The sequence below is a fragment of the Typopeltis vanoorti genome, chromosome 11 (genome assembly GCF_054136105.1).
Source record: "Typopeltis vanoorti isolate ZY-2024b chromosome 11, IOZ_Tvanoo_1.0, whole genome shotgun sequence".
NCBI lineage: Eukaryota > Metazoa > Arthropoda > Arachnida > Uropygi > Thelyphonidae > Typopeltis > Typopeltis vanoorti.
The window spans coordinates 86,833,190-86,845,462 of NC_143559.1; the positions used below are offsets into that span (position 1 = coordinate 86,833,190).

Below are 12,273 nucleotides of genomic sequence, written 5' to 3' on the forward strand. Positions count from 1 at the left end.
CATTTGCACAGTTGTTGGTTTAAGTTTTGTATAAAAGCAAAAATGGAAAGTATGTTATTCGTGCATCATTCTTTGGGAATAGATTAATCACTGAAATAGCATGCAGTGAAGTTGCTAATGAAATATGCAATGCCAGAGAATTATCATAATTGCCTTAAACTTCATATTTAAAGTAACTAGAAATTGCTGAACTGTTTCAGCAGCATTGCTTATAAGTGAATTTAGGACATAAGTTCCAATAACAAAATTACCTGCTTGTTTTCAGCTAAAAGAAAATTCTAAAAACTGTGGAAAGGATTTTGAAATTTAAAAGAATGTTTTTCATGTATTTTCTTTCTCTTTTTCTTTATTTCTCAGGGATATCAAACTGGATAATGTAGTATTAGATGAACAGGGTCACATACGCCTCGTTGATTTTGGCATGTGTCAGTGCCGCATCTATAGAGAGGAATGCCTTCCATCAAATTTCTGTGGTACTCCACATTATATTGCACCAGAAGTATGTATCCAAAATTTTCACTCTTCCTTGCAAAGCCATCCTGCTTGTACTAAAATTTTCTTCGGCATGAGCTAAATGAAACTGTTCATTAGAGGAGGACAAGATTATAATTAACATGATCTGCTATGAGGATTTCATGCATAGGATTATTATGGTTTATGTCTGCATGAATTTTTGTAATGATGAATAAATGAGCATGTATTTAACAAGACAGTTTTATTTTTTGTGTCAAACAAATGTGAGTTAACATGTAACTTGCTTAAATTTAGTCATTGAATTCAGTTATATTTACCTGCAAATTTTAGAAATGTTTTAACATTTGCAGTTATTTCATTGATTATCAGTAAGATTTTTTTAATTGCTGGTGGATAATGGATATTATTAAAACTAATTGTTACAAGTTTACATTGAATAGTTTCAGATGCATGTACAAAATATTTAGAGTTGTTACATTAAAAGAAAAAGCATTGTGATCAAATTGCCAGTGATCAAAATACTGTTTCTTGTTAATTTTTTTGCTTTGCAATGTTTATTCTTAACTTGAGAATTTGAGCTTCAGCATTTATCTCTTTCTTAGCTGAGATGCTTTTATAAAGTACCACCTTGCCACTAATCCTGAAACTACTATTCTGACAGAGCTGCAGTTTTTAAATTTGTTCTGTGTTCAGGTCATTTCTCTTGGTGCAATAACTCTTCTTGCAATGAAGGAACTAACATGAGCTCTCTCTCTCTCTCCTATTTTGGAAATTTCATTATGAAGTGGTTTCAGCAAAGACTTGTAAATTCTATATTTTTACTGCCCTAAGTAGATATTATCTCTGTTATTTGGTCTTATTAGTTGAATATTTCAAAAAATTTTAACTCCTTAAATGTGGAGCCAGGTCCTTCTTCTCTAATCATAATTTACTAAAAATGTTATCCAGTGGCTGTGTCCATAAATGTATTGCTATTGCCATAAACAAATAAGTAAAATTTAAAATAGGATAGTTTCACCATATTGGTTTGTTATAACATGTTCGTCCATATCCTGAGCAGAAATATAATAGTTACTTAACATTATTATTAACCGTTCCTTTTTTTCTCCAGAGTTTTTTTGGAACATTTCTGTATGTTTGTAATTAATTTTCTACTCTAAATTAAAGATACCAAGAAATTACATACTTAGTTAATCCTTTATCCAAGGGTAAGCAAAGAAAGTTTGCACCTGAAGTATTCTCAGGACTGGGACAACTCCTGGTTTACCAGGAGTTGCCCCAGTATTGAAAATATATAGATAACCTTCCCCTCTGGGTCTGGCTCCCACTGAAGAGAGCTCAATAAAGGTCGAAACTGGTCTGGGTAGTGACTCTTCCCATAATGCATTGCTTTGCATTATGGGTTACTAAGGCAAGTGATATGAAGTCTCATCATGCCCTAGTCCTGAAAATACTTCAGGCATAAACTTTGTTTGCTTACACTTGGATAAAAGAACCAAGTGTATAATTTCTTGGTATCTTTAATTTATTATTATTATTACCCAAGACCTCATGGAGTCAAAGACTCATCTGGGAGGTCCTTTTATCTCACACACACACACACACACACACACACATCTCACCATACCATGTCTTAAACACACTCAAACTCCTTGCAGACACCACAATCTCAGGCTAGGCATTCCAATCATTCACAACTCTGCATGAAAAAAAACGGCTCTCACTCCCCTACTCACACAACCTCTTTAGACAGTTTCCAGGTATGACATCTGGTTCTCCCCTGATCTCCCACTATTCTCTGTAGAACTTCTCTACCATTGATCTTATAACAACCCCTTACCAACTTGTAGGTCTCTATCATATCTTCCCTCTTCCTTCTCTCCACCAGACTCTGCAAATTACATCTTCTCAATCTTTCCTCATACTCAACATTCCAGAGGTCAGAAACTACCTTAGTCAGTCACCTTTGGACCCTTTCCAACATCTCTTCATCCTTCTGAAAACCCGGTGGCCAAATCTGGGCACAATATTCCATATGTGGCCTAATCAAAGCCTTATACAATGGAACAAGAATCTGCCTACTTCTACAAGTCAGTGTCCTCCGCATCATCCCCAAATGTCTTTGTGTTGTCTTCACAATTTTGGCAATGTGTCCCCTAAATTTTAGATCCTTATCCACTATCACCCCCAGATCTCTTATTTCCTCTACCTCCAACAGTATATTCTCACCAAGCATAAATTCTGCATCCCATCTTTGTTTTCCAAATTTTAAAACCTTACATTTTGCAACATTGAACTCACATCCCCATTTGCTTGCCCAATCACTCAATTTATTCAAATCTTCTTCCAAGGCCACAACATCTTCACTACTCTTAGTAGTTTGTCCCAACTTTGCATCATCTGCAAACAACTGAATATCTCCATCCAAATCTTCGCCAATATCATTAATATACAAGTTAAATAGTAATGGTCCTAAAACAGACCCCTGAGGCACTCCACTAGTGACTTTCCTTTTCCTGGATATCGCACCCCCCATACACAACTTGTTGATACCTATCGATAGCCAGTCTCCATTCCAATGCACTAATCTAATGTCCTGTTCTAATTTGGTCAACTTATAATGAGGTACTCTATCAAAAGCTTTTGCAAAATCCAAGTATATTACTGTGTATCCTTCTCCTCTGTCCAAGGAAGCAGTCACTTTATTGTAATAAGTAAGTAGATTACTAAAACATGACCTCCCTGTAGCAAATCCATGCTGTCCATCAAAGATTATACCATTGTTGTCAACCTAACTCTGGATCCTAGTTCTCACAAGCTTCTCCAGCAACTTAACCACAACACAGAGATAGGCCTATAGTTTGATGCTTGAGTTCGATCACCTCCTTTATGAAGTGGCACAATCTTGCCCTCTTTCTACTCTTTAGGAACTTGACCAAGTGCAAGACTCGTATTAAAAAAATATGTCAAGGCAGGTGTCAACTCTCTGGCACATTCTTTCAGAATACGCGGTGATATATTATCAAGTCCCACAGCCTTATTTACATCTAGTTTGCTCAACTCTCCAAACACCTCTTGCTCACTTACAGTCAGTCTCTCCTCTCCATCATCAACTGCTCTCAATCTCTCCATGAAGTCACAGTCACAAGATTGAAAGATCTTTATGAACTGCTCATTAAGTATCTCCACCACACATTCTGCAACAGCTGTCTTTATACCATTTCCTCCAATCAATGTCATCCTTCCATAATCATTCTTTCTTTTGCTGGCTACATATTGAAAGAACTCCCTAGGAGTTCTTTGAAGCTAATGAAGCTACATATCGAAGCTACATATATGTAGCTTCGTTAGCTAACTGCTGTTCATACCTCTCTCTTTAGCTACTCTCACCAACCAAGTCACCCTCCTTGCCTGGTCTTTGTAGACCTCATGGAATTGGTTATTTCCACTTCTCTTATGCTGCCTCCACGATGCCCTCTTTCTCTGTGTTGAACAGAACGGGTTTTGACCTTTAATGAGGTCTCATCTGGTTGAACCTGTTTTGACCTTTAATGAGGTCTCATCAGTGAGTTGGTAGACCTGGATAATACCAAGGTTTTAGTGAACAGAGTTTACATACTGTTATTATACGAATTGCCAGAAAGGTGTACCCCCATCAATTATTACTACAATAAAGAGCCAAAAGGCTATTTTTTTGGTGATGTAAATTATTTTATTAAGGGGATAAAAAAACTAAAACCTTGGTATTATCCAGGTCTACCTACTCACTAATGAGATCTCAATAAAGGTCGAAACCTGTCTGGGTAGTGACCTTCCCTCATAATGTAAAACAGTAATACATCTCCTAAGAGCTGCATTTTACATTATGAGAAAATATTTAGGACATTGATAGTAGCTTGCTCCACCTTTGCTCTGAGTTGCCCTAGTGTTGTACCGCCAGGCGTAGACTCACACTTGGACTTGCCGAACATTCTTCAGCATGAAACTCTTAGATTTCGATCTTCGAGTTTCTTATTCGACTTAAAAATAACGAGGGATTTTTTATCCCCTTAATTAAATAATTCAAAGGCTACTTATTCTGAAGATTAGTAAGCTCTTGGTTAATACTGAAACTTTAAAGTTTTAAAAAGAAAAATATTTTTTGTCTACATGGCTAAAGACAGTAAGGAGTATTTATTAACCTTTTGAGTATCTTCCTGTAAAGTTGAAGCCTCTTTAGGCTCTTTTCTTCAGTGCTTAAGATAATTATTGTTAAATTTCACCTAAATGAAAATATGCAAATATGATTATCTGTAAACTAGTCTATTAGGTCTAATATGATTTCAATTTGCTTCTTGGTACTCGTTTTCCTTAGTTACTGTGTTCTTTGTGTAAAATAACCCCGTGCTTTGAAGATAATGTTGTGAATATAGAAAAATATTGATAATATCCTTTATTCCAATTTTATGATGATATTAAAACTATTTAAGTCCAAGATTGTCAAGATATTAAATTTTTCAGTAAATAAGTAGGTGTTCATTTAGTAGGTATACTTTTCACTGAATCTTTAATTTTTCAACTTCCTGGTATACTCTCAAGAGGTTTACAGAATGCTGTGATAACCCAACACATTCAAGATTTCATTACTACTTTCATGTGATTTTTAAAGTATTTTATTTCGATATGCATGGGTCATTTTTCTGCTATTTTTCATCAAATTTGCTCTGTGTATACATTCCTGAATATTAAGTGTCAAGCTCTTTTCTGTTAGTTTAATTTTAATAAAAAGTCTTAATAATCATGCATTCACATCCAGCTAAATCTAGATAAGATTCTGTAACACCTATTGAATAACATGGATAAGAAGTGATTTTTTAATGATACTTATGACATAATGATTAGAAATATATATACATGTTTACACAAGAATAATGTTTAATTTGCCAAATATTTCGGTCTGAATATTACAGACCATCTTCAGTGGCTACATAGGAATAGTTTTAATTTTAATTGTTTGTATTCCACCTTGTTTTTTAAAACTATTCCTATGTAGCCACTGAAGATGGTCTGTAATATTCAGACCGAAATATTTGGCAAATTAAACGTTATTCTTGGGTAAACGCAGTGGTGCACCCAGGGAGGGGGGGGCTAAGGGGCCCTAGCCCCCCCAAAAGAAAAAGGAAAAACACTAGAAAAATTTCCAAAAATCTTTTCCTAATTAAAATTCATTTTTTTAAAATTTATGTTGTGTCTTCTATTTCTATACTACTTATGAATTAGCGGCCACATAAGGTTGAAATACCCTATAGATCTCGGGAATCCCGGCCGCTGTGAACACAAGGCAAACGAAGTAGTGCTCTTGCGGACCGAGCGCTACTTCGTTTGCCTGGGCCAGAAGAGAGATCACCGGTATCATGTATTGGCAATCACTGCAGATGCTCAGTCATAGGTCATATGCAATGTAGTTTGCATTCTCAAATCGTCTACTCAACTCCCCCTCCCCCCCCCCCCCCAAAGATTGAATCTCGAGTGCTCGGTCCCCTCCAAGATTAAATCCTGAGTGTGCTACTGTGTAAACGTGTATATATTTCTAATGGATAAGAAGTGCAATTTGGTCTCACTATTTTCATCCACCTCAGCCAGTAGGGAGGTTAAACATTATGGTGTAGGAAGTCGGTAAGAAAAAAATGTATAAGCAAATAGTCCCAGGTAGTAAGAGAACTGTAATTATTATGAGGAGTTATTATATTATTAACCTAATCAAGGAATCACTCATTACAGAAAAATTATGAACAAGAAATTATATTGTTATTTTTATACTCAAGCATAAGCAAATAAATTTGTGTGAAGCATCTTCATGACTAGGCTACTTTGAAATATATTTCAAATATTTTGAAATCTTTTCTGCACAGCTCATCTACCCAGTATATGGATACTAGTTAACCACAGAACTTCCCATAATCACCACCTTATGTAGGTGTATATATCACTTTTTGGCAGTAACTTTTTCTTGTTTCACCACTTCCTAAACAAGTACTTCATGATTACTCTCACCAACTGGCAGCAATGTCAATACCTCATTAACAACTACATCTTGTGAAATTATCACCAAACCCAAAACACTAAAGCCTTTAGTTGCTTCAGGCACATGCTGCTTAAACTATTTATTCCTCAGAAATGCTTATGCTTGGGTATTGGATGAAAACAAGAATATAGTTTTTTCCTCTATGATAATATGATAACCAAGTGAAAAAAAACCTCATATTCATTGCAGGAAGTCAACACACTTGCACAAAAAAAATCATTTGTATAGAAATGCTCTAAGGCATTTCTTTTTGCTCACCACCTACTCTTCATGCAATAAACCTGTTCCTCACGTTCTCCTTATCCACCTTCTAGAGATGGCTTCTGTTTTTCTATCCTTGTCTCCCTCTACTCAGTGAAATATCTCCTTCTCATTAATCTGGTAACAATCCCTCAGCAACTGATACCTGACACCAACTTAGTAATGCTGGACTCTTAAGATATCCTTATCCCTTTCAAAACCAGGCAACCAGATCTGTGTATAGTAGGCCACACGTGGCCTGATCATAAGAACCATATACAAAGGAACCATAATGTCTTTGCTTCTGCATGTTAAAGTCCTTTTCATCATTTGAACAAATCCATTGTTCAAACCGTCCAAATATACCATTGTATGTGCATCTCCCCCCCCCCCATCTAATAAATTTGTCACCTGTTATACCCAGTTCTGAATCTTAGTCCTCACAAAACTCTCCAGCACCTTAACCACAATCCCAGACACACTGATTAGGCTATAATTTATGGCCTCATTTTTATCCTCCCTTTTATGAAAAGAGAGTAAGTGGGTAAGTAAATAAAGAGGTAAGTAAGTAAAGAGAGTAAGTAAGGAGTGGAAAGTCAAGATTCTTGTTAAACAGGCATGCCAGGAGTGCTTTTAACTACCTGGAACATTCCTTTAAGACATGTTTTGTTAGTCCCTCCTCCAACATATCCTCTTACACTAAAGTTCATCATGACCTAAACTTATGAAGATGAGATAATAAATCTCTTGCTCACTTAATCAGTCTCTCCTCCCCATCATCAACTGCTCTCAATCTCTCCATGATGTTACATTCACAAGAATGAAAGACCTTTATGAACTGCTCATTAAGTATCTTCCGTATTAAGTATCACTATCTTCTGCAGTAGTTGTCCTTATACCATTTTCTCCAGTCAGTGTCACCTTTCCATAATCATTCTCTTTTTTGGTGGCTACATATCGAAAGAACTCCTTGGGATTCTTTTTGGCTCCATTAGCTAACTGCTGCTCATACTTCACTTTTGTTATCCTTACCAACCAAGTCACCCTCCCTGTTTGTTCTTTGTAATCATCATGGAATTGATTATTACCAACTCTCTTATGCTGCCTCCATAATGCCTTTTTTCTCTGTATCACATGCTTAATCTCTTTATTCATCCATTTCACACCTACCTTATTTAATCTTCTGACTCTTGGAATACATTTAGACATTGCTTCTACTAGATAGTTCTTGAATATCTTCCAAGCTGCGTTGATCTCTTTTCCAGCTAACTCCTCATTTCATGCTACACCTGCAAGCTGTCTCCTGAGCTCTTCATAATCTCTTCATAATTCTTTATCCCTGTCCTCCTCCTCATTTAATAAAGTTTCAATGATATGATACCAACAGTATTCAGAAAGACTGAGTCAGTTAATGCCACTAACTCATTCCCTTTATTCCTAATGTTCCTGGCATTTGTGTGTGGTAAAACCAATGCCTTGTCAGTATACACATAACTATTATTACTCCTGCATAGTCCACTCAGCTGTGCAATATAATATATACCCTCGTTTCTTAAGCCCTTATTTCCACTTGACGTCATGCATGGCTTTCATCCTTGCAACTCTAGTTTCCCTGCTCTGATACATTCACTTGTCTAGAAAATAACAGTTTATGAATGCCTGCTTCCTTTGGTGTTCATGTTGAGAGGTGGTTACAGGGTTGACACTGGGGAGTTCTTTCACTTGGTTGAACAGCATGAAGAAGTGATTATGAGGGGCCATCCCTGGAAGTTACAAAAGGAAATTGTGAGCAAGAGGGTGAGGAGTGGTTTCTTTGCATGGAGAGTGGTTGAACTGTGGAATGCATTGCCTGATAGAGTGGTGAGAGCGAGAACAGTCAATGAGTTTAAGGAGTGGTATGATAGACTTTGTGTTTCCTAAAAGGGACCTCCCACGATGAGTCTTGATCGACTTTGTGTTTCCTAGGAAGGACCTCCCACGATGAGTCTTTTGATTCCATGGAGGCCTGAATAATAATAATAATATACACTCCATCTATTATGTACAGCTCCCTTCTGTCCTCAAATTTGTTCTAAACATCCATGTATTCTAGACTTCTCTTATTCCACATTCTTACTATGATTTCATTCATTATCAATGCTCTTCTCCTCCACTCTATCATACCTCACAATTCCTAATTATGATCACAAATCTTTCGCTATATGATTCACATTACCTCTCTCATCACTCTCATCTTTCACATTTTTGCATCACTTTATTGTCACTGCTGCACTCTGTCATTCCTCCAGGGAAGCACTCTGACATCCTACTTTGCATATCTTGAATCATCGATTTGCATGCATCATGCTCTTCACAGCTTCATTAATTCTCTCACTGGCATCCCTTATCCTTTCTGCTTCCACTTCTCCTTTTCTGCTATGCACACTCAACTTTCTCCCATTTCTTCTCTCTTTCCCCCTCCCTCACACATCCTGTTTTCACCTTACATTCATTCATATGTGAATAATGAATAACAGTGGAGATAGTATGCAGCCTTGTTGTATACCTGACTTTATCAAACTAACTGCCTACCTCCTTCAATCCAAAAAAGTGGACAGAGAGAGAGAGAATTGTCCTCAAATAGATCGTGTGTATTTTTTAATTCTAATCCAAGTTACTCCTTATAGTTGTAATGATTGTAATGTTGTGAACAGCTTTTTATCTTAGCATCTTGTCATATGCCCTTTTCGGATTGACAAAACTTAAATGCAGATCCTTGTATCTCTCCATCAATAGATATATTTCCATGATTTCTGATCTATCTGGCAAATAGAAAATTTGATCCAAAAATTTGTAAACCTTTTATAAAGGAATATGGCATTAGGCCTGATATCAAAAGTGGAAATATTCACCATATGCCTCTTTACTTTATGCAAAGATGTTATATATTTACTTAAATTTGGTACAAACCATCACACTGAAAAACAGGTGACTAGATTTGAGCACAATAGTTCAAGTGTAGTCTGACCAGTGCTTCATACAGTGGCATAACCACTTCTTTATCCCTACATGTTAGAGTACTTCTTATCATAGCAGCACTTTGATGTGCAACCTTTGCAACACTAGCATTATGCCCTCTAAACTTTAGTTTAGAGTCTAATTACTGTCAACCATCATTCTCAAATCTCTAATCTCATCCACTTTCTGCAGTATGCAAATCTCTAATCTCATCCATCAATATAGTACACAGCCTTATATTTCTGTACTCCAAAATGCAACACCTTGCGCTTGTTGATATTAAAACTACAACTCCACTCCTTTGTTCAAGTAAAAAGTCCATTCAAATCTTCCTGAAAGGAATTAATATCAGTGCTATTTATAATTTTTCCCAACTTTACACCATCAGCAAACAACTGAAGATTCCCGGTCATTTCACAGGATGCTAGGGTCACTGATGCGCATGGCGGTGGATTTGAGCAAACAGTGTTTTTTAAAAGATGTATAGTGTGAATTCCTTTGTGAATTGTGCTCCATTTTTTTTTTTTTTCCCTCAGTAACACAAGCATTGTTTAGAGGTTCTGCTTTAGAGTTTCATGTTACATATCGTGTTATTTTTGAGTTACTGGGAATGCATGGTCACAGTCGAGAGTATTTGCGGCAGAAGAAAAGATAAGTTATTTGCTATTTCGTATAGATGAATATAGCGTTTATATATATATATATATATATATATAATGTATGTATATATACATTTAGCATTTATATATATTTATATATATATATATATATATATATATATATAATACAGTGTTATTTAGCCTTTATATATAATTACTTTAGTAAACGATTACTTTAGTAGTTCCTCAGCAGTAAGGAATGATGGCAGATTCAGCTGCAGTCGCAAATGGCATGTCACCAAGTCATCCGCCATTTAAGAACGCCATTATAAGTAATATAATAAGGGACTTTGTGGCATATAGTACTTGCGGCATGTATGCGTCTTGGGAATTGGATATGTGGCTGGTGAGAGAGGAGGGGGAGTGCATGTGCGAATGCAATGGGAGGAAATGAATGAAATAGATATATCAATAACTGACCTAGTTGCTCCAGGAACGGGAAAAGAATATCGGAAGACAAGTAGTGTGATAGGAGAAAATGAAGAAAAAAATATGAATGAGAAAATAATAGTCGATAGTGTGGAAAGCTTGAGTGACTGTGAAAGTTTCAGAGGTGGTTTTGTTTGGGAGAGTGAATTTCGATTTAGAATGATTGACTTGCAGAAGGAGATAGATGGGCTGAAAAAGGATGTAGAATGTTTTGTGAATTAGATGAGAAGTATGAAAGATGAGATGAGGAGAATGGAAGAGATAAATGCAAGGCAAATGAAAGTAGGAGAGAGGGAGTTTTGGGAAGGATAGGAGAGGAGAGAATTTTGGGAATGATAGAAGAGAGGGAATGAGAGAGTTATGGGAATGATAAGAGGTGTAATGTATGGTGACTCAATGATCCGTGGTGTACAAGATAAGATGCATGAGGAGTGTTTGCCTAGAGAATGTGGCTTGGCAATTAAGAGGGGTGAAAGGATGGATGAAATGATTGTTGCAAAACAAAACGCAGGGAGGGAAGATGGTGTGTGTGTGTTGCCCAGGTATGATAGTGATGAGCTGAGCAGAAGAGCAGCAATACTGAATCACATAATAGCCAGTGTGAAAAGAGAAGGTTGGAATACGTGGATGCTTGGAGGGCGTTTGAAGAAAGAAGGGAACTGTATACTAGAAACTGCTTGCATTTGAATGAGGAAGGACGAAGGCATCTGGAAAGGTTGTTGTTTTTTTGAATGAGTCAGTGTGTTAATGCAGGGAAACTAGAATACCCAGGGTGGATGGTAGCAGGGATGGCCTCTTATGGGGAAGGGGGATGTTAGGAAACATTGAGCCTGGGGGGGTCGAGAGGGGAGAATGATAGGTATAGAAGCAGTGACATTTTTATGCTCTATGCCAGGAGTATCCGAAATAAAGGAAATCAATTAGTGGCGCTGATAGCATCAACCTGGCCAAAGATTATTGGGATCTCGGAGACATGGTTGACGGAGGATGATATAATAACAGGAATTGAAGTGGCAGGATACAGCATTTTTCGGCTGGATAGGAAAGGAAAATGTGGTGGTGGAGTACTGCTTATGATAAGTGATGACATATGTCCTCTTAGAGTAGAGGCTTTGGAAGGCAGTGACACAAATGGTTTTGAAAGCATATGGTGTGAGGTAGAAGTGGCCAAGACAGGATATTTATTGGGATGTTGCTATAAACCAGGAAGCAGAGAGGGTGGCGACCAGGAGATGTTTAGGCAGTTCAGCTTGGCAAGTGCAAGAAGAATGATTGTTATGGGGAATTTTAACTATAGCAGTATAAGTTGGGAAGAGGAAAATGCAAGTAGTGAGAAGGGGGATAGAAGTTCTGGAATTCTTGAGGGACAAATGTCTTCGGCAGCATGTGATGGAGAGAATAAGAGGTTCA

General features: G+C 36.9%; 1 protein-coding gene across 6 annotated transcripts in view; it reads left to right on the forward strand.

Moving 5' to 3' along the window:
* LOC150101827 (putative protein kinase C delta type homolog) overlaps nucleotides 1-12,273 on the forward strand; it is a 270,938-nt gene that overhangs the window by 195,015 nt on the left and 63,650 nt on the right. For 4 of the 6 annotated variants that reach the window (XM_090400070.1, XM_090400071.1, XM_090400066.1 and 1 more), the window contains one exon: nucleotides 358-499. The exons of the other annotated variants lie outside the window; for them this stretch is intronic. In XM_090400070.1, the coding sequence (XP_090256196.1) occupies nucleotides 358-499 (142 nt within the window). The remainder of the gene's footprint in view (nucleotides 1-357; nucleotides 500-12,273) is intronic. 6 annotated transcript variants of the gene reach the window in all.